The sequence below is a fragment of the Neomonachus schauinslandi genome, chromosome 7, assembly GCF_002201575.2.
Source record: "Neomonachus schauinslandi chromosome 7, ASM220157v2, whole genome shotgun sequence".
Lineage (NCBI taxonomy): Eukaryota > Metazoa > Chordata > Mammalia > Carnivora > Phocidae > Neomonachus > Neomonachus schauinslandi.
This window is the reverse complement of record NC_058409.1, coordinates 110,799,456-110,822,395: the sequence shown is the minus strand read 5'-3', so window position 1 is coordinate 110,822,395 and position 22,940 is coordinate 110,799,456. Positions and strand designations below refer to the sequence as shown.

The 22,940-nt window shown below is 42.4% G+C and overlaps 2 protein-coding genes across 5 annotated transcripts in view; one reads left to right on the top strand and one right to left on the bottom strand.

The window, feature by feature from the left end:
* FBXO38 (F-box protein 38) overlaps positions 1–12,775 on the top strand; it is a 54,711-nt gene extending 41,936 nt beyond the window's left edge. For all 4 annotated transcript variants that reach the window (XM_021700680.1, XM_021700687.1, XM_021700702.2 and 1 more), the window contains 7 exons: positions 4,233–4,333; positions 4,533–4,635; positions 7,481–7,647; positions 9,010–9,155; positions 9,777–9,880; positions 10,344–10,457; positions 11,900–12,775. In XM_021700680.1, coding sequence (XP_021556355.1) covers positions 4,233–4,333; positions 4,533–4,635; positions 7,481–7,647; positions 9,010–9,155; positions 9,777–9,880; positions 10,344–10,457; positions 11,900–12,078 — 914 coding nt within the window. In that variant the 3' untranslated portion in view covers positions 12,079–12,775. The remainder of the gene's footprint in view (positions 1–4,232; positions 4,334–4,532; positions 4,636–7,480; positions 7,648–9,009; positions 9,156–9,776; positions 9,881–10,343; positions 10,458–11,899) is intronic.
* A 7,937-nt stretch (positions 12,776–20,712) lies between these two features.
* The window catches only part of HTR4 (5-hydroxytryptamine receptor 4), an 89,557-nt gene continuing 87,329 nt past the window's right edge, over positions 20,713–22,940 (bottom strand). The window contains exon 6 of the mRNA XM_021695446.1: positions 20,713–20,800. Coding sequence (XP_021551121.1) covers positions 20,713–20,800 — 88 coding nt within the window. The remainder of the gene's footprint in view (positions 20,801–22,940) is intronic.

Here is a 22,940-nt window from a genome sequence, read left to right as displayed (position 1 = left end):
TGGAGTTAGTGCTTTTTTTTATATACTAAATAGAGCCAATCAAATCACGTGGAGCTAAACTAACAAAAATAAGCTTTCATAAAATAAATATGAGACCTTAATTATGTGCTAATCATAGTAGCTTAAACTCAAAATAAGAGTTTTATTTAAACATTTCATTATGCTTTACAAACACTAGTTCTGCCATATGACGAAAAATACATTTCCCTTGAATTTTAAATGTTTTATTGTATCTTTTTTTTTCTTATACATAGCGCAAAATTCACCATTTTAACCATTTTGAAGTGTACATTTCATTGGCATTAAGTACGTTCACGCTGTCGTGCAACCATTACCACCATCCATCTGAACGTTTTCATCCTCCCAAGCGGAAACTCTGTGCCCATTACACAGGAACTCCCCGTGACGACGCCTTTTGTTGCATGGTTTTTCATGTTTGTCAAGCCAGGTCTACTTGTTTACCTTTATGATTTATTTCTCTCTTTGCTGCTGTGGACGTACGCATGGTTCAGCTCTTTGGTCATATCTTCTCATTCTTTTATTCATTTGCTTATCTTAGCTCTTTATTTTAATCTGTGGGAATGAACTTAATTTTTTTATTCCAAATTGTCACTGAGTTGTTTCAATGCTGTTTGTTGGCATCCCATTCTCATGTCATTATTTTGAAATGCTTTTTTATTGTGTACCTTAGATAAACTTAGTTTTGTCTCTGGGCACTCTGTTCTATTCCAGTGTTCTGTCCTCTTTATTCTTCTTCAGAATTTCCTTGGCTAGTCACACATTTCTCGTTTATTTGTATAGTTTTTTATAATAATTTTTGTCAAGCTCCATAAAATCTTGGGGTTTTTTTGGAATTCCATTACATTGATCTACTGAAAAGACAATTGTCATTTTTACAGCATGGAGTCTACCTATTACGAACTGTTTTGTCTCTCATTTTGTCTTTTGTCTCTTGGTAAACATTTCAGTTGTTACTGTTTTGGGGGGGGGTGTTTTTGTTTTTAATATAAATACTTCATTTTAACCCTAGGGGACTTTTGACTTCTTTGTTGTCTCATGCCCTGCTACCCTGTTTACCATTTCCTTCTGACTTGTTTCAGGTCTAGCATTTTTCTTAGGTTAAAGAATTCTCTAGAACTTAAAAAAGACATCTCATTTTTACTTTTTTAGGTAAATTATATCTGTTATCTTGTAATTTTTTTCAATTTGAGAAGATTTCTAATGTGTATGTAGCTAATTGTACAGTAGGTAAATGATTAACTCATAGTTTTTCAACAATACAAATGTCCATTTACTTTCAGTAACAGCTTTTCTGGAGAGATGTCAAAGTGCTGATTTTAGTATTACCTGGATCTCTTTTGGAAAGAACAAGTTATTTGAGTGGCTTTCAACTTGCTATTTTTGATCTAGCATGTTTTTGATATCTCTTGGCCATTCTGCTCTTCAAAGTTTTAAGGAGAAAAATCCAAACTATAATAAAGGAACAAAACTTGATTGAGTGTTATGGATTTTTTAAAAATCACTTGTTCAAAGAAAATGTTTGAATTTTTAATTTGGTTTTCAATTTATGGCCTTAATGTTGTGTTAAAACCCTGTTAGAAGCTAACATAGTTATCTTGTGAATTCTGATTTTGGGAATAAATACCTGTAAGTTGTTCTTTGTATCCTCATTGTATACTTTATAAAATAAATATCACAAAAATAACTAATTGGATTATCAAAGGATAGCATTTAAGATTAATATGGTATGGTTCTCATTGATACTAACCTCTTTCCCTGACACCCCAAGACTGAATTGGTTTGTTTTCTGTGTTTCTGTAGCATCTTCTACGCCAATGTTAACTATACTGTGTTGTAATTCCGTGTTTTACTGTCTGTCTTTCCAATAGACTGAGCTCCATGAGGGCAGGGACAGTGTCTGCTTGTTTGCCATTTTATTCCCAGCTTCTAGCACAATGTGTTACATGGTATGGGGCTCAGTGAATAATTGTGAACTTAAATAAGTGGTAGGAACCAACATATGAGGTATGTTGATGCTGGTGGATGTATGAAATCACTAAGAATTATCCCTAAACAAAGAGGGAGGCATGAGAAAAAAACACGATGAATTCTTTTTTTCTTTTACATTGGGAAGCCTTTGTTTTTAATGCTTATCTACATGTAAAGTGTGGCTCTGTTTTATAATTTCTCTTAGAAAATATGAACTGCCAGTTTGGGTACTCTGCAGAGCAGGAAATTTAACTTTGAACCCCATGTTCTGATCAGTTAAGGGAGAGAGCATTGCAGGAAGGTGAAAAGTTTGAAAATCAGATAATAAAAAGAGAATGCTAACTGAAGATTCAAATTTCAACACTGTCGTAAAGGAATGGAGGCAGACCTGTTTTTTGTTAGTTCATTTTCATTTTTCGGGTACTGGGAGACAAACCAGTTCCTATTATTGGTTGTAACAGGTGTGTGAATTTTATCTGTCATGTGAAACGTGCTACCTTTAGCAGATTCCTCGTCAATAAAGATAATTTAGATTTTGCATGAAGTTCCTTCAGGAATACTATGGAAGAAGGCCTTCAGTGGGTTGGCTAGATCAATAGTTCTCATCTTTTCCGGAACCCCAGGGTTTTGTTTGGGTTCAGGGTCTTTAGAGGAAGTTTGATGGGTAGAACTCTTAGGCTCCCTTTTAAAGCTTGCAACCAGAGTAGCTGCTTTCGATCGGTTTGCATAGTAAGATTTCATAAAGTTTTCAAATGGTAGAGGAAAGGTTCTGGTATGTAAAAAAAAAAAAAAAGGTACTTGGATTAGATCTCTAGAGTTCCCATCTAACCCAAGCCTTTGGGAATTTGCTATATTTGTACCTTGTTTCCCTATCTTTCTTTCTAATCCTCGTTTGAAGTTACAGAATTACCAAGTAGGATGTTTGTAATCTAGTGGTGGTCTCTGAAGGCAGTGTGGTGAGATTTAATTCATGAAGATCAACCTTACTGCTTTCAATAAATGCTGTGCTACAGAATGTTTGTCAAAAACTGAGGACAGTGATTTTTTAGTGTCTTGTCTTAGTATGGATATGTATTTGTTAAAGTTTTAGAGAGGACTTCAGACCTTGCCTTTAAATAAAACCAACATAGTATTTGCTCTTATAATTAAACTGCCAGGTTTTAGAACAGCACTAGTAAATGAGTTAGGGCCTTACTAACCAGGATCTGGCCAGATAAAGACTACAGGTTTTCTAGCGTAGTGACTGGTGCCAGATTGCCTGGCGTTGCCTCCTCATTCCACCACTTACACCGTGGCGAGCTGTTCTCCCGTCCCATGTCTGTGTCCTTATACGTAAAACCGGAGAATAATCTCTCACAGAGGGCTATTTTAAGGATTAAATTAGTTATTGCGAGTAAAACCCTTAGAAAAGTGCCTGACGCACAGTAAGCGCTCAGTAAATATTTGCTACCATTGTTGCTCCATTTCCGTTTCTGTAATGCACTCCTTCATTCAGTGAATGTTGAGTGCCAATTCGTTCAGTAAATGTTCATTTGAGATCACTGCTAGTGGCTGACATTGACACAAAGGTGAAATGAGGCAGTGTTGTTGCCCTCAGGGAACTTTAAGTGGAGAAACAAAACAAGTGTGCAGGGAATTACAGAACCACTTACAAGGTTTGGGGGCCCAGGTAATTTGTTAGAGCAGGTGGTATTTGAGCTGGACTTTTCAGGACTAAGTAGAATTTCAAAAAGTGAGTTCAGGAAAGGTTCGAGGCAGAAGGAGCTAGAATGATTTTGGCTTCAGGCACTCTGGTGGTGGCAAATGACTAGGACATGGTTTGGAATAAAATTGAGAATAGGCCTTGAAAGGCCTTGAAACATATTTACTAAGCAGTAGTTAATAATTTAAAGTTGTTCAGCAGGAAAGTGGTGAGTTTAATCCACCAGTAGTATTTAAGATGGCTTGGTAACTGGAGATAGGAATGTTAAGTAGATTGTTGATACGGCCAAGGTATGAGAAGGGAAATCCTATTTGATGTTGACCGGCTTGAGATAATGGACGGTGATCTTGTTTTGGAATAGTCAGTTGGAAATAGCAGTCATATTGTGTTGGGATATAATCTGATGATACTCTATTGGGAACCAAGTCATAGATTTGAAAGTTGCCTTGATAGCGTTATATGCCATATGCAGTTGAATGTGTTCTTTTGACAGAAAGAAAGCTAAAGCTAAAATTTGGATTTTCCTCTTGCCTTTTTCTAGAAGTTGCCAAAACAAAGCCACGTCATGCCATGAAGCGGAAGCGGACAGCAGATAAGTCCACCAGTACCAGTGATCCTGTGATTGAGGATGACCATGTGCAGGTGAAGGAAAAAACCCCACTTAACTTTCAGTTCAGCCACGTTCCTGAATAATGACTAAAGTTTCCATCTTTATAATTTTTTTGCCCTAAAAGAAGAAATTGGTAACAGCTCCTTCTTGTGCCAATGAAAACATTTAAGCTTTAAAAAAAAAAAAAAAGTCTGCAGAAAGACACATCTTTTAAAATTTCTCTCCTTGTAGGTCCTGGTATTAAAATCCAAAAATCTTGTTGGAGTCACTATGACCAACTGTGGAATTACAGATCTTGTGTTAAAGGACTGTCCCAAGATGATGTTCATCCATGGTATGTATTTAGGCCTCTGTCATACACAAGCATCACGAATGAGCTTAAAGAATTAAAGACTCATAAATAACTACAATAACATTTCTTTATTTTTTTCAATGGAATCATTACGTTGGATTATTTCTAATTCTGTCCTTGTTCTAAAGTTCTCAAGCAGTTCCTCCATAGTATTTGTGAGGGAATACATGCAGAGACTTCATCTTTTAAAACAGCCCCTCCTTTGCTTTCCTCCAAACAATAATTGCTACTTGCTCTGACAGAGTAGATTCACAACATGGGTGGGCTTTGGAGTCAAATAGATCTCAGCTTGAATCCTGTCTCTACCGTTTGCCACGCTATATGATGTTGTTCGTGTTTTGTGTTCGTGTTTTTGTGGGGAGTGGGGACTGTGCCTTATGTGTTTAACGGCTCTAGATTTGATTGACATCGTTGATCAGAACTTCAGTTCCTGGCACATTATCCTCACTCAGAATTATGTTTTTGATACCTATCCATGTAGAATTACGAAGATATGACAAGTGTTTTGCCTTGCACAAGTTATATAGTCTGTTCATTTTTTTCAATTTGTAAAGTGTACTTAATTATGCCTACCCTATATACACATATTTGTGAAGATTAACTACAATAAGTGCATGTGTGTGTCTATGTATGTATGTACACATATACATAGTGGAGGGTCTGACCCCTAACTAAAAGGTTACCTAATGTTAGTTTGTATTATATTTGTACTGCGGTATTAGGGGCTTTCATTTCTTTGCATTTCTGTGTTACTGCTAGTAAGCAAAGCAAAGAAATCCTTACCAGTTTGTCGTACACTAGGAGAATCCCGGAAAGAAGAGAGAAAACTAAGATTTAAACACTACCTCTCTCCTGAATTCTAGAAAACTCTAGACCCTATGTTCACCCTTAACAGGTGATACTTTACTCCATTCCAGTCAACAGAGTCTTAAAATATCTACTAAATGACCATCTCCTGTTGGACTTTCCTCCTAAAACAGAATCAGGGGGCCCTTCAGAAGCCCAGAGGTCTTAACAGCAGGGGAGCCCAGCCTGGCAGGCAGCACTGTCCTTGCTCTCCCCTCTGAGGTCTGAGACTCTGCCTCGCAATCTTTGAGCTGCTTTGACTTCCTATTCTTTTCTCTGTTCATCTCTTGGAGAATCTCTTTTTCACCGCTGCTCTTAACTCTAAGGATTCATTCCCCCCCATCTTGTCTAAACCTAGTGATGGATCACATGGCTTCAGTCCCTGCCTTTTGTTTGCCCTTAAACCAAATTGTTTAGCTCAGCTTATCATGAGACCAGGGATCCTAGATAAGTAGCTCTGTCCCTAGACACCTGCTAACTGAGTTAATGGTGGGCAAGATGACTAATTGAGGTCCGAACTGACCTCAGCATTGTCTGGTTTTACAGTGCAGAGCCATTGATCCCGTATCGCCATCTGGTCCTCTCTCTTTTCCTCCTTTCCTGTCGCCTGCCCTGCTTCCCCTTCCTCCTGCCAGGCCACAGAAGGAGAAAATGAGTCAGAAAGGCAGAGACTTGCTTAGCCCTCCAACATCAAGTTAGTTACAGGGCTAGATTGCTCAGGAACGTGACATTGTGTCAAGGATGTTATAGAAGATGTCTTTATGAAATGTTGACGAGATCAAGCGTATCAGCCTTATGGTTTTATCATATCTTCCATCTGATTCTCTCTTTGAGTTGGACCAAGTTGAAATCTATAGTGAAAATTGGATCAGAATGAACTTTGAGGTTTAAAAAAAAAAGGAAGGGGATATTTTTCTGAAGTTAGCATACTATTGCAGTTAAATGCATTTATTATATAGCAACTATTTTTCTATAATCTCACACTTATATGTTAAACAGAGAGCATAATTAATCATGTTTCAGGCCAGCATTTTTAAAAGAACTCTCTGCAGTGATGGGAATGTTCTGTATTTACACTGTTTGATGTGGTAACCACTGGCCACGTGTGACTGTTGAACACTTGAACTGTGGCTAATGCCTGAGGAACCTAAATTGTGAATTTTAATACATTTTAGTTAATAGAAATTTTAAAAGCTACAGGTGGCTAGCGGCTACCACATTGGATTATATAGCTTCAGACCAAAGTATCCAGATATTGGGGTCTTTTAAGGTTTTGCTTTTATGCTTAAGATAGGAGTTAAAAATCAGCTCTGCTCATTTCCTATGGGTGAATATGTGATAGTATTTGTAAATTATTCTAGGTTTATTTGAACATTACCCATAAAATTGTATAATTTATTAGTTACCATCATTCTTTTCAATAAATATTTTCTAAACAGTTGCTGTGTTTAGGGAAGGTATTCTCTGGAACATGGACTCTCTGCCAGTAAAAGCTTAGATAGGAAAAAGTACCTTGACATTCCTTCAACCTGAGGGTGACCACCTCTTGTGAACAGGACAGAATGACTTTTTATTTTATTTTTTTAAATTTTATGTATTTATTTGAGAGAGAGAGCATGCACATGAGCACAAGCAGGTGGAGCAGAGGGAGAGAGAATCCCAAGCAGACTCCATACTGGGTGGAGAGCCTGATGTGGGGCTCAGTCTCACACCCTGAGATCACAACGGGAGCTGAAATCAAGAGTCGGACGCTTAACTGATTGAGCCCTCAGGCTCCCTGTGACATTTTCAAATCATTTTGATAACTGTTAGTTGTACTTTATGACAGTACTTGACCTAGGTTAGAGATGTTCACCTCTGCAGTATTTGTTGCTAATATAAGTTGGCCCAGTCTTCCAAACATGATTCCAGATGGGCTATACATTGCTCTATTATTTTGTATAAAGTATTTGTAGAGCTTACCATTGTTTTCATTTTGTAGCTACCAGGTGCAGGGTACTGAAACATTTAAAAGTAGAAAATGCACCAATTGTGAATCGATTTGACTATGCACAGTGCAAGAAACTAAATATGGATCAAGTACTAGATCAGATACTAAGGATGCCTCCTGAGAGAAACCGCATCATATATCTACGCCCCATGCAGCAGGTAATGAGCTCACTCTGCTCTTCTCTGAGGAATATTGCAGTGATTTTTTTTTTTTTTTTTTTTTTTAAGTCTTCCACCTTTTTGGACTCGGAATTTATTCATTTGCTCAACCTGTGGTAATGAGTCTTTAGATTCTACATGCTTCTTTAGGTCTTTTAGGTAGTTAGACTGCCTTGCTAATCTTCATCCTTAATGCTTCTCTGCTTGATTTTTATGGGTTTTCAGCAAGCTATATAATGAAGGCAGTTGTTATTTAAGTTTTTATACTTAGTAAAAGTTGCCTGTGCTTAAGAGCACAGACTCTGGTTTCAGACAGCCTGATTCAAGTTCTCGTTCACTGGCCAGGAACAGATTACTTAGCTTCTTTGTCTTATTTCTTCGTCTGTAAAATAAGAATAAAAACCTACACTTGTGATAGTTAAATTAATAAATATGAAGTATCACAACAGTTTCTGGCATGTAACACGTAGTCCTGTGATAGCTGCCATTATTATCATTATTAAGAGGAAACTTTTTATTGTATCTACATAAGAAGACGAATATTGGCTGAACCTATTATGGTCATCATTTCACAATATATGTGAATCAGACTAACCTGCTCTGTGCCTTAAACTTACACAGTGATGTATGTTGATTACCTCTCAGTGAAACTGGGGGTGGGGGAAAGAGCAAACGTCGTATGTAAGACTCTGTGCTTGGTGCCAAAATAAAGTTTAAAGGAGATAGTAAATAATCGTTGCAATCAGTGTTTAAGCCTGGCCCCAAAAGATTCATTTCAAAAAACAAATCATTTGTTGTCTGTAATTTTCTGGGGTTGAAGAATACATAGGGCATTATCCTTCTCTCGAGAAGTTTGCCTTTCCGGTAGGAGGGAGACATGTGCGCCACTAAGATGGTAAGGTGGGGTTGCCTAAGTCAAGACGGGAGGGGGCACCAAGTGAACAAAGGCTATGCGGGGGCAAGGGAATGTGTTCTTTAGGATTGGCAGTAGGCCAGTTTGAATAGGGTATGTAGAAAACTACACACTCGCAGCTCTACAATGCAGCCAGTACTTAAACCTGTGGAGAGCATACTCAGAAATGGATCCCCGGGGTCAGTCAGCTGCATCAGGATTCCCTGCTTTAGTGGGTGTGTCTGTAACAGTGACATGTAAATCAGCAAGCTTGCTGAGAAGAATTTTACCAAGCCCCACTCCCAGCATGGCAAGCTGTGTTCGGGACTGAATTTGACTATTTGATTTTCAAATCTGCCAAAGATTTTAAAACTGAGGTCCCAAAGAAAGATTGTTCATACTCTGAAGAGATAGATTTTCAAGGTGTTCTCTTCCTTGGTCCAAAGCCCTGTCTATGATGTCTTCCCCAGGTGGACACACTGACCCTGGAGCAGAAGTTATTTAGTGGTCCCTACCCCTATCACATCTGCATTATCCATGAATTCAGTAACCCTCCCAATGTCCGGAACAAGGTGCGCATCCGCAGCTGGATGGATACTATCGCAAACATCAATCAGTAAGTAATCTGTGGCCCCTGAAGGTCTTTTCAGTCCTTTCCCGTGGCAAGGGGTCCCAGAAATGAATCCTAATTGTTGTTTGAAATGATTTTGTCTGAGCTTTTCAGGCACTGAAACATATGACATATAACATGTAAAAAAACTGAGGGAAATGAGTACTTAAAACTAAAAAGCACGCATATATATTTGTAACTTTATTTCTAAACTTAGAGAAAAATTGCAGGAACAGACCATACACGTACATTGACTTCATGTACGTGGAAAAGCGATGAAATTAAAGATCTTAAAACTGTTAATGTTTTTTACATCATCAGAAAGTTGGATTTTTCTATGCATTTATTATATAAATGTTTTATTTAGCACCTTATACACGCAAGACATTTGATTAGAGTGGCTTTCTTTCTTTTCCCAAAAGGACTTTGAAGATAGTGAGGAATGTAATTTTGACTTGACTAGATACATGTCCTCTAGTTTTCTACTTCTGTTAGCTATTTAATATTTTGTTTGAGATGTTCATTAGAATCTAGGCCCGATACAACTTTGACAGGTCCTTTCTACCCCACACCCCAACATTGTTTCCAGTTTTGTAACCTTTATTTAATTTTTCTTGTTGCCTCCAGAGAACTCATTAAGTATGAATTCTTCCCTGAAGCCACACGAAGTGAAGATGATTTAAAGAAATACCCCAAGTACCCTTGGGGTAGAGAAATTTATACTTTAGAAGGTGAGCATTGACCATAGGGAGGGTAGGAATCTGGAGCCTTACAGTTCTTCAAGGTAATGGGTGTTTTGAGTATCTGCAGGTAGCAGGGACCACGTGAATACTGCTCTCCCTCTGTGAGTCTTTACCATCCCCAAAATAATCCGAAGCAGTGTTGAAACACAAAAAGTAGAAGAAAATTGAAACCTGCTACAGTTTGGGAGTTGGAAGTAACTTTAGGGCACCTGTCTCAACCTCTTTATTTAGAGAGAGGGAGAAACTGAGGCTTACTGAAATCAAAGGGTGACCAAGATCACATGACCTAATAGAGGCAGAGCTAGAGTTAAGAGTCCACCCCTCCTGGTCCAGCACTTTTTTACCTGTGATGGATGAAAGCACATTTTCCATTCTGCTTACAAAATACTAGTGTTTGGCCCTGTTCTTACTTCCACACCAGCAACACTGTTAATGTGTCTTCTTATTTTAGGGGTTGTGGATGGAGCTCCGTATTCCATGATCTCTGACTTCCCTTGGTTGAGATCATTACGGGCCGCAGAACCCAACAGCTTCGCCAGATACGATTTTGAAGATGATGAAGAAAGTAATTATGGCCTGATTTGTATTTCCTAGTTTGAGTATATCCTACTGTGTTAGATACTTAATATTTTGTTTGAGTTAAAAACAGTGTATGTAGCCTTTAAATTGCTTCTCATATAAATGTGAGGGGTTTTTTTGTTTTAAGTTTTTTAAAAATGTTAATTAAATTTTGTTAACATATAGTGTATTATTAGTTTTAGCTGTAGAGTTCAGTGATTCATCAGTTGCATATAACACCCAGTGCTCACTCATCACGTGCCCTCCTTCATGCCCGTCACCCAGTTACCCCATCCTCCCACCCACCTCCCCTCCAGCAACCTTCAGTTTGTTTCCTAGAGTTAAGAGTCTCTTATGGTTTGTCTCCCTGTCTGATTTCATCTCATTTTTTCCTCACCTCCCCTATGATCCTCTGTTTCGTTTCTTAAATTCCACATACGAGTGAATTCATATCATAATTGTCTTTCTCTGACTAATTTCATTTAGCATAATACCCTCTAGTTCCATCCACGTCATTGCAAATGGTAGTATTCATTTTTTTTTGATGAGTGAGTAATATTCTGTTATATATATGTACCACATCTTCTTTATCCATTCATCTGTCAAAGAAAAACCCAAAAAACACAAATAGAGCTACCCTACGACCCAGTAATTGCACTAGTAGGTATTTACCCAGAGGATACAAGCATAGTGATCTGATGGGGTATCTGCACCCCAATTTTATAGCAGCGGTGTCCACAGCAGCCAAACTGTGGAAAGAGCTCAGATGCTCATATAAATGTTTTTATTTGCTTTTTGTTGCCCCCCCCACCTTACCCCCCCGCAAACATCAGCTCTCAATTTGTACAATAAGTTGACTTACTATGGATATATAAAAGTTGGTGGGCAGGAGTCCTTGAGACAGATATTTTACCTAGGTGTTTTTATTACCTAAATGCTTGTAATTTTCTTACTCTCTACTAAGAGTTTGTCAGCTATATTGTTTTGAAATTGTTCCATTTACATGAATGATTGTTCTCCTTATGAACCGCTTCTCTTTGGATACCATAGAGGAACTTACAATTCAGGTGTAGATATTTGGGGAGAAACTTGAAGGAGCTTTTGAATAGAGTTCTTCTGAGTGTTAGCACACTTGAACATTAATTCATAGGAAGTTTTAAAAGCATACTTTATGAAGAAACCGATTTGGAAAACCACACAGACATGTACATATGACTTACCTGTCTGGTGCATTGTCACGTTGGGCCTTTAATCATGCGTGCTCGCCGAGGCCCCAGACATGGGTGGCAGCATGGCACGTGTAATGTGGGGGCCCAGCCCGGGAGCTACGCCTAGTTCAGTAGCATCACATTACAGCACATAGGCGTTTCTCATGCACCAGCTTCACCAGTGACCTCCAAATGATTCTCATAATCCTACATGTTTCCCCTTTACTTTCTAATTTCCAAGGCACCATCTATGCTCCTCGAAGGAAAGGGCAGCTGTCTGCAGACATCTGTATGGAAACAATAGGAGAAGAAATCTCCGAGATGCGTCAGATGAAGAAAGGTGTGTTTCAGCGAGTAGTGGCCATTTTTATCCACTACTGTGATGTCAATGGGGAGCCGGTTGAAGATGACTACATTTGACTGGTCCCCTCCTACTTCCCAGGTATTCTGGCGGAAGCTGCTGGGGTCACCTAGCCGCCAGCGAGTGCCACAGGGATTCAGGGCATGCAGTTTGGAGGCTCTGGCACATTTTGGTATATAGGAAATGTATAAGGAACATTGAAGTTGTATACAAAGATTTGTACATAGAGGAAATATACAAAGACAATTCCCGAGTACCACCTTTATATCATATGTTTATACAATTTAATTTAAGAATTCATTTTAATGAAGGCAGATAATTGGAAAGAGTTCATTTTGTTCATTTTTCCTGACTTAGTTCATAAAGTGTCACTTTTTGGCTGAGCCCCCATTTACTATATTCTTAATAATCATTGTCATCCCCTTAAATCTGTGCCTTTTTCTTCTCGAGCAAAGCTGTTTGAGTAAATCTGTTGAAGAGTCTTTGTGTCTTGTGTGCTTTTTTTGTGTTATTATTAAAACCAACTAAACCCTATAGGAGGAAGCTTTATGTTTGTGTACAAAATGGTGGTTCTTTTTTCTCTTGGTATTATAGTTGCCGTATTTCTTAAAATCAAATAAAAAGATTCATGAGTTTAAAAAAGAAAATTGAGTTTGAGAGGGACAATGGAAGTTTCCAAAGCATTTCTAGTTATTTATTTCCACATTCAGTTGTGTATATGCTTTATCTTGAATATAAAAATAAAAGTGTATTAAAAACTTTTTTCTTGCCTTGGGCCTGAGTCCCTGTTTTTAAAGAAGAGGAGCAAATACCGCACAGAAAAGGAACGTGTGGAGTTGTGTCTAAGTAAGACTCCAGTGTAAGCCGGTCTCTTGCCTCTTTTTTTCTAAAATCCTGTGGCTGCAAGGTGTTCAACCCGTAGAGCTATTATGTGACCGAACACTGGGGAGAGCAGAAGTTCCCGAGATGGCCTTTCTCCTTTCTCAGAAGAGACATCACCCTGACAGGGCGGTGGCCTGTGCCTCATTATAGGGTCAGGGGTCAAGAGCAAAAACACCTTCTAGAGCAACACCTGTGCTTAAGGGATAGCTTTGCCACTTGCTAGCTGAGTGACCTCGTAAGTTGCTTAAACTGGAAGGTCTGTGGAAAAATTCTGTCAACCTTTTCCACATAGGATATGTACTTACAGTCTCTATGAGGTGTAAGGGCCCTTAGAGACTGCCTAGTCCAACCTTTTCATTTACAGGGGATTAATTGAAGTCCAGAGAGGGAAAATTCTCACTTATGGTCAAGAACTGGTCAAAGCTAGGTAGGACAAGAATATAAGTGTCTGATTCCCACTGGGCTGCCTCAGTATCATTCACGTCCATAGGAATGCAAGGGCGCTAGCAAGTTTTTCTAACACTGAAATAGTGTGAATGATCATCAGTGTCTCTTCGTTAAAGTTCTTTTTCAAGACAAAATTATTTCTATCACATTGAGAAGAATTGTCAGGTACCATGTTCAGGCATCTTTTTACTACCTTATTTTTAACTTGGCCAATCTCCCTTTTAACTAAGAGTGTGTTGTACTCTCCAGTTTAGAAAAGGCAGGGAAACATTCTAAAACATTCTAGATATTTCCGAATAATACAAACCACCCCCCCCCCCCCCACCATCCTTAGACTCAGGCTAAACCTGTTGGGTTTTTTTTTTTCAATGTAACCCTAACCAAATCATCTAAACAATGCTGAGATGGGCCGCTAGAGGCCGCTGCTTTCTAACCTGGTGGTTTCTCTCTCTGGCTTATCTAACCCACTGTTAGAACAAGGACAGCAGGAAGCGCTAAAATCACTGCAAAGATGCTCAGACTGAAAACCAAAACCGTGAACTTGGAAGAAGGCTAGTGTAGTAGGCATTTGGTCCGTGCGTGTGGAATGAATGGCTGCACAGAGATCGGCCTACAGCAGGGCTCGGCCCACTTCCCGGACAGAGCCGGACGGTAAATTCCTCCGGGCTCCACCACGGCAGCCACACAGGGGACGTCAACCAACGGGCGTGGCTGTGTTACAGTAAAGCTTTATTTATGGACACAAGTTGGAATTTCACATCATTTTCACATGTCACAAAATATCTTTTAATTTGTTTTCCAACCACTTTAAAAAGCGTTCTTCCAGCCCGGAGGACTTGGCCCCCAGGCCCTAGTGCGCTTGCCCACACCTGCCATAGAGAACGGAGTTGTCCTGTTCGTCCACGCAATTGCGTGTCACCAACTTGTGGTGCAGTGTCCGGCACACTTTTAAAAGGCCTTAAGCACTGTGTCGCGGACGGATGACTGAATTAGTGTCAGTGTTAGATAGTCGTGCGAGATAATCGCATCTGACGGTGCTGCCCAGCTGTGAGCCCCGACAATCTCTGGAGAGCACAGCTGGGCACATAACCCTTACGGGGACAGCCTCTACTCTGGGGCCCCCGTTTCCTCGGCTGTAAAATGGTAACAAGGAATAATAGGCCCACCCCACAGGGCAGTTGTGAAGGCGCGATGAGAGCCTCCATAAACGGGAAAATGGGAGGCAAGGGGACAAAGTACTGCTTCCGCTGTAATTCCCTTTATTAGGAAAGGGGTTTTTACTACTCTTTCCATAACCTCCTCTTCCTTGTACCATATTCCAGATGGTAGGAAGCAGAGATAACTGGTGAGGCCATTAAGGAAGTAATGATACCATGAAAGCATTTTTAAAAAAGTGTTTCCCCGGGAGCCTGGGTGGCTCAGTGGGCTGAGTGGCCAACTCTTGATTTCAGCTCAGGTCATGATCTCAGGGTCATGAGATCGAGCCCCTGTGTTGGGCTCCACACTCAGCGGGGAGTCTGCTTGAGAGTCTCTCTGCCTCTCCACCCCCCAACCCAATGTGTGCTCTCTCTCAAATAAATAGATCTTTTAAAAAAGAGTTTTACCAAGTGCTTTGCGTACATCCTCATACTAACACTTCCAAGTGTGTCTGATCATTCTGTCCCCTGCTTTCCTGTTGGGGAAATTAGGGCTGAGCAGGTTAACTATCTTGTCAAAGGCACGCACCTGGGAAGCGGCGGAAGCAGGATGCTGTCAGTCCGTCCGTAGAGCCTGTGTCCCTGGGGCAGAGCGTCTCGAGGGCCTCAAAGGGAGGCCGGCTGAGGCCCAGGTAGGGCGGACCTTCTCCACAGGGCAGCTGCCCCATGAACGTGAGCCCACTCCAGCTGACCTTCATGTGGTTAGCACAGTCCCAGAAAAAGAGAGGCTGCTGATTTTCAGATGCGGGCCTCACATGCCCCGCTCTGCCACGGGATGCAGCCAGACCAGAAGAGAAACAACACTGCCGGCTGGACAGCATCTGCTGCACGGTGTGGACGCACTGCAACTAAAAAGAACGATGAAGAGTCTCATGTGTTGATGTAAAATGACATTTACGGTGTACCGTTGAAGAAGGCAAGTTGCAGATCATGATACACAGCATCATTTATATGTAAGAACAAGACAAGACCATATATTTTTATATGTACATTTATACATATGGAGATACACAGAACGCATTCTTGAGTTACATAAGCCAGGTAGAAGAGCAGATACTTCTCAGGAGGGGAGTGGGATTGAGCTGGATCAAGGGGTGTTTTGCTCTAGCTATAGTTAGAACTTGTTATCATGGGGACGGGCTGCATTAATACATTATCTGTGTAACCCATCATTTATGTCGTCTAAAAATATATAATTTGTATATTTAGAAACAAATTTAGAGAAGGAGGAAAGCAATCTGTTAGAGTGGAGTGACCTGCAGTGTTTGGGCCCCGACTCCTGTGTCCTTGGGCAAATCACCTTCCCTGACAACGGCGGCTTCCTTTTCTAGAATATGCTGTCAGTAATCCCTCCCTGCAGGCTGCCGTGAGAGGCCCAGGGACCTTGCTGGGGAAATAGAAACTATAAAGTGCCCGCAGTGGTGAGCTCCTGGGACAGAGGAGCCTATCCAGGTAGTGGTCCAGGTTCCAACCACAAAATGTGGCAAAGTCAAGTTGCCTTCCACTGGAGCCACTCCTCCTCGTCTGCACAGCCCAGGGAGGGTCTAAGATACAAAAGAGGAGCGCTAGCTCAGGGTGTGCTGCTGCTGGTTCCTCAGTAGCCCGACTGAATACTGGCAAGAGTAGGAATGATCAGTGCGGGAGGGCTTTTCCTCCAGACCAGTCATCTACTGAATTCCTCCCTTGTTTAGAGACCCAAAGTGAGGCTCAGCGTGGAAGGGAGCCAAAGAAGACACTAAGCAAGTGTCGGGCAGGGCTGCACACTGGAATAGGCAGGTCCCGGATTCCTGTCCAGGCCCCAGGCTGAGGCAGGAGGGTACTTCCTAGGCAACAGGAGGGCTTGCTGCTTGCACCCCTGCTTGCTCATACTCTCTCCCAACACCGTGCCCTACATGGGAGAGTGGAGTAAACAGCCCGGTACGGAACCTTGTGCCCACGGTTAGCGCTGCAGGCTTGACGGTCCCATTGCCTGTGGCCGGACTCCCGCCCTGGGGCCTGGGGCCTGGGGCCTGGGGCCTCTCGGCTGAGGACCGCTCTGCTGCAAAGCAGGAGAAATTTGGCTACTTCTCTTGCTAGGATTTTATGAGGATTAAGATAATCTAGGTAAAGCACTTACCACAGTGCCTCGCAAAAAGGAGGTCATTAAATGTTAGCTTCTCTTATTATTGCTACATGATTATTACGATTATTATTATTAACAACTTAGCTATGTTCTGGGATGAGCTAAAAAAGAGGAGAGGAAGGGAAGGGAGAAACAATCTGAATCCAATATAATAGCAATGAAAAATATCATCAGTTTCACTTTCCTTCTCTCTGTGGTTCCAAAAGGTATCGAATTCCACTAGTGATTTAACCACATTCACTCAGAATGTTTGGAAGATCCTCTCTGGTGACTTCTCTGCAGCCCTTCCCAGCATCAGGAGCCCCTGGACCCACCAGCCCTCCAGCACTCAAATCAGTTCCCTTGTAAACACATAAGCACTGGGCTTAAGTTAGAACTTAAAAACCTTGTTTTCATTTCTTTATCTCTATGGCTGCTTTCTATTTTTGGCAAGTAATACTGATTTTCTATTCTGGGATTGATATAATGTTTCTAAAATGTTTATCTAAGTGAAAATTTATTGACTTAAACGAAAATATTAAGTAAATTGCAGTATAGGCAGGACACATATTTGGGGAAGATCCTAACAGTGGCCCTTGGATGCATGTTGGAACACTCCCAACAATCCTACCGACTGAAGAGTTTCTCTATTTTGTGGCTGAGATAAGCAAGACAAGAGCTGGTTAAGGTCCAAAGCAGCACGCTGTCCCAAACCCAGGCCTTCAAACGCATCCCTGATTTGTTTAAATTTAAGCCAAACACGCGACCACAGTTTTCTAGACTGAATGAAAAAGAGATTGCAGATTACGGCTAGAAAAGGTAAATGCATTAGTCTTTTCCACCCACAAGACCCAGAGTTTACAAGGAAGAAGTTGACCAGAGCAGAGCAGAGTAACAGAAAGACAAAAGCAACACTGACCTCTCCCCGGAGAAAATTGCAACACCAAAGAGAAAACGGGCAGACAGCACAGCACCAAGAAAACATTACTCTGTTCTTACTTGAAGACAAAATTGAAGGCAGTTTAGTTATAGCCACTCCCAGCCCCTCCCTGGATCCCCGGATCCCCTCCTTCATCCGCCCTACATCCCCCCTCTTTCCCCTCACCACCCCCTTTTCCCAGTTTGCTTCAGGACAGAGCAAGTGAGCAGCGTGAAGTGGAAATGGTGGTGAGCTGAGAAGGTGAAATCTCAGGAAGAACGGGGTTGTCTACAAACACATACTTGGGGGTCAGTTGAAGAAGTTGGTTTTGATCTCTTTCGCTTTCCAGCTGCTGACCAGGAGCTGGACAGGGAGTTCGGGGCTTCTACCCGCACAGACCTGTGAGCTGGAGAATCATGTGGAGAACAAGCACAGCTGGAGCGCCTTGATCCCAGGCGTGGGGTAGTCTGGCTGCAGCGCCGGCACCCCCGTGATTGTCCAGGCTGACCTGGCAGATGTGGCCAGAGGCGTACCCCCCCCCACCGGAAGCATCTCTTCTTGACACTTGGGGCTACCTGGAAGAGGGTGGCCTTCTCAGAGAAGACAGCAGAGTAAGTCTCCTCCTTCCTTAGACAAGCTCTATCTACATCTCCTCCTTCTCCGTCTTCCATACACATGCTCTATTACCTGGACTCCAGGAAGCCAGACCTCTCAGTAATGTCAGGCTAGCAGCTGTCTAGACAGAGCACCTCTGGTCCTGTCCTATAAACTTCCAATGTGCTGTTGGGTGCATCACCCACATCATCCCAGCCCTGGTCCAAAGCGAGAGCAAAGTTTGCTTGTGAGGACTTGTCTGCAAAGGAGACCATCTTCTTGACAACGGCAAGGGCTTCTAGTTCCTCAATCACTACTGTTTCCCTGGCCCAGGGTGCTTGTGACCTCCGCAGACACCAATCAGGGGCTGGCCCACAGAAGCGTGTCCCGAGAGTCCAGAAGAAGATGGCCTGAGGATATGGCAAGATCTCATTTTCCCACACATGCTATAATCTGTGGATCCCTGTTGAATCCAAGCTCCCACTGAATACGGTAGACCTACCACTGAGAAATCATATTTTACACAAGCAGATAAGCTTGCCAAGCTCCTGGGAAAAGAAGCATTTCATAGGGAACAAATCTTACTGGATGTATGCACGTGTGTATGCATCTATGTACTCAGTAGTAGATACTGTCAACTTTGGGGACATTCAACAAAGCTTACCAGTTGCCTCAAAGCATTAAACCTCTTCCTCCTCATGATGATCTGGTTCTCATGATCTCTTAGTCTTTCCCTAAGAAGTTCTTTGTGCTTTGAGATCAGAGACCTCATTCAGACAGCACAGGAAGAACTCTAGAGCCCCGAATTTACTCAGCTCTGCCTTTTCCATGAAAAAGTGTAGAAAGAAAATGCAACTATGAGAAGGCCTGTTAAACCTCTCTGAGAGGGTCCCACACCTGGGGTGACCAGCCAGCTTCCTTTGCCTGGAACTGAGGGGTTTCCTGGGATGTGGGACTTGCAGTGCAAAAAACCAGAGTGTCTGATTATCCTTCCCACCGTTTCTGGGGATGGAGAGAAGAGGGAGAGCCAGTGGGTTCTGCTTCCATGGATAAAATCGGTGGTAAGGAGGCAATTGTGGCTTCTGGGATGACTTAGGAAGGAAAGTGGGGTCAATAGATCAAGCACAAAGGCAAGGAGAACTGGTGAGGCTAGAAACTTCAGGCACATCTTTATCTTGTAACCTCCCCCCCCACCACCCACATTGCCTGTTCCCTGGGCTGGGTCCCTAAGAACCAGCAATCCATCTTTGCAATAGGATTTTTATCAGCAGTCAAAAGAAAGGCAACTGGAAGAAAATTTGCCCTCAAGAGTTTCAACCTGGGGGGATAATTCACCCCAAGACAAAATGATTTGCTGGTAGCTTTGACATCAGGGGAGCATCTCCTGAGGAGCTTGGAGGAAGTGAGATGCTAAAACAGATGCAGAAAAATGGAGCCCCAGCAGCTTCACAGGCAGGGGGCAGGGAATTTTCCCAAGAAAGTAAGTTGGTCTGTGATTATGTCTTCGCCCCAGCGAGCAAAGTGCCGGGCCCGAGACCAAGCACTGCCTCAGCACAGGGCCCTGAAAGCCCCTAAAAGGTGTCTTATTGGAGTAACTTCATTTCCTCACCAAATATGAGTTGCAAGACCATCCTTAATCAGCATTCTCAGTAAAGGTGCAGTTCCTTCTCCCATTGTCATGGAAGGAAAATGAATCAAGATTCATTCCACGTGACCTCAGAGCCAGTATGCCAATGAGAAAAATGTCATCTTTAAGCACACACACACACAAATTAGACCAATAGTAAAGGTGCCTTTGGGTAATGGATCTAAAATCAAACCCTGAGCAGTTTCCAAATCTATCCCCGAGAAAAAAGAAAAGAGAAACGTTCATATCTATCAACCAGAAAATATTGATGTTTCACTCGTCAGCTCTTTAGTGCTTCTGGACAGACATCTTGGCATTGGTATCAATCTGACTTCATTACAAGAGCCTTGATTAATTCACCCACTATTGCATGTCCAGAGGATGGCCACAATGGAGAGGAAATTGGAGCTGTTTAGATTGGAGAGAAGACTTAAAAGGGTGGGTGGATGGCAGATCAGTGTCTCTCCCAATATCTAAGGGCTCTCAAAGGGAATAGGGAGCTAACTGCATGACCCCCGATGGAAGATGGAGCCGAGACAGGATTGTGTTCCAACAAAAGGAAAAACTTTCTTATAATTAAAGCTTCCCTACAATAGAAGGAACTGCATTAGGAGGTAGTGAGCTCCTATCCCTGGAGGTGTGCAAGCAGAGACTGACCAACTTCCAGGGATGCTATGGAAGATGCTACTCCTGCATTGGATGGGAGGCTAGATCTGAGGATGCCTGAAGTCCCTTCTCAACTCTGAGATCCTCCATATTCTGGCCTTGGTCCTGTCCAACACTGTGTTCCATGTAGCTTCCCTGGGCCCTCGGCCCCACTGCTTCATGCCTCACTGGTGGTGAGGAGGGTCAAGAGAGATGCCAGGGAGTCCTGTTCATGCGGACATGAATGGGAATGAATGGCTTAATCACGAGCCATGTTCTCAGTCAGAAGCATGATTCCAAGGATTCTGGGTCATTGTGTATGGGCAGTTTCTCAAGTTCCTGGTGATGTCCACTGTGCAGAACTGTGTACCTAGGGAGGAAGGAAGGAAAACATGAGAACTCTATAGGCGTCCTTCAAATGCACCGAAGAGAGTGTTCCCACTACTGTTGACTTCCTTTCTGCTGTCTGTTTCTGAGAGCATGGCGAGGTGGGGCTGGGCATGGGGGTACATCAACCATTTGAAACCTTTGTGAAATCTTACTATGCAAACCAATTGAAAGCAGCAACTCTGGTTGAAAGCTAAAAAGGAGCCTAAGAGTTCTACCCATCTAACTTCCTCTAAAGACCCTGAACCCAACCAAAACCCTGGGGTTCCAGAAAAGATTCGAACTATTGATCTAGCCAACCCACTGAAGGCCTTCTTCCATAGTATTCTCGAAGGAACTTCATGCAAAATCTACATCAAGAACTGAATCCAAATTGCTCATTTTAAAAGTAAGGAACTGAAGGCCTGGAGGAAATGACAGGCCCAGAATACACAGAGTTAGTGGCAGAGTTTGGACTAGAACCTAGATTTCTTTTTTCCTCCCAACAAAGCCTAAGGCTCTTTTGTAATCATCAAAATGGACTTTATGTACTACCTCAAGCACTACGTACACTAAGTTTCCTCTACCAGGGAGGGTTCTGGATCCAGTACTATCAAAGTGCTGAGATTCGTAAAGTACTCAGGGTCTGAAAGACACAGTAACTGTATTCATTTCTTTGATTCCTTTTGGTGACATTTGGGAGAGTAAATCGATTAGATGAATCAAACAGCCTGTTGACTCTAAGCATCACAGTGAAATTTCCTACTTGACAAGTGTTTATTATTTGTCTGCAGGATCACACAGTTGCACTCATATGTTAACTGCCTTTAAATCAATCTCAGTTGCAGGTGGGTCTTATCATCAGTAGCCCAGATTCCAGCATCTGGCAGTTATTCTTACGAAATTTCTACAGAGTTTCGGAGCGCTACCACTTCCCTAAGGCCAATGTCAAGCCCATTCAGTAGAACAAATAAACACATGCCAGTTATTTGGCATCATATGTTGACAATCAACTTGGTGGTGGTTTCTCATGAATTACATTAATGCTTTGCTTTGAATTATAATAAATTGTTGCTGACTTGTATTGATCGATTGGTATTTACCAGGTACCGTACTAAACCCTCTCCAGCGTTACCTTATTTCATCTTCACAATAGAAGATAGTATTATATTCATTTTGCAGTTGAGCAAAATGACACAGAGCTTCAGTGACTTGCCCAAGAGAATAAAGGTAATATGTGAAGGTAAAGTCGGTCAAACCCTATCTGATGCCAGTACCCATGTTCTCACACAACCCATGGACCAGGTACGAACTTAGAACAGTGGGTCTCAGCAGGGACAACTGGGAGACATTTTTGGTTGTCATGGCGAGGGCAGCTAGTGGGCAGAGACCAAGGGTGCTGCTTAGACACCGTGCAATACACAGCACAGTGTCCCACAACAGAGAGTTACCTGGCCCCAAATGTCAACAGTGCCAAGACTGAGAAACCCTGATCTAGAATAAGAAGTCCTCTGAGCTGGCTGGAAGCAGAAGTTAGCTGAGGAAGAGAGACAAGGTGAAGGGCATGAGTCTGACCTCTCCCAGAATTGCCCACTGTAGCTGCGGCTGGGCTTGAGGCTAGCGGAGGGCATGGGACTTGGAAAACCACAAGCACCTGCTAGATGAGCGTTGAGAAGAATAGACTGGAAATGGCTCTAGAAAGGAAGAGGGCACACTTATAATGATGGTGGGACCAGGGAGGGTGCCCCGGGGAGGTATGTGACTAAAGACCTCGGGAAGTCAGTGTTCCAGCTACTGAGTCATTAATGCTCAGCCTCAAAACTACTCTTCTACGCTTGGCTTTAAAGGATGCTGCAAACAGTATCAGCTTTGTACGGGTCTCCGGTCGGGCTTCTCCAACAGGGGGCACTGCAGGAGGATGGCAGCCTGGAAGAAGGAAAAGGGCCTTGCTCCTCCTGCGGCCACCATCCCAGCCAGGCTTCTTGAGCCCGGCAGCTGAGTCCAGTTCGCCGTCTTTCCAACTCTTGAGAAAGCAGCTTCATGGCAGCCCCTCAGAGATGGCAGCGCTAGCTGACAAGTGCCTCCTCTCCAGAGGTCTGCCTCTCTGGTCCGTGGGGTCCCTCCTCTAAGTTTCTGTTTCGTTT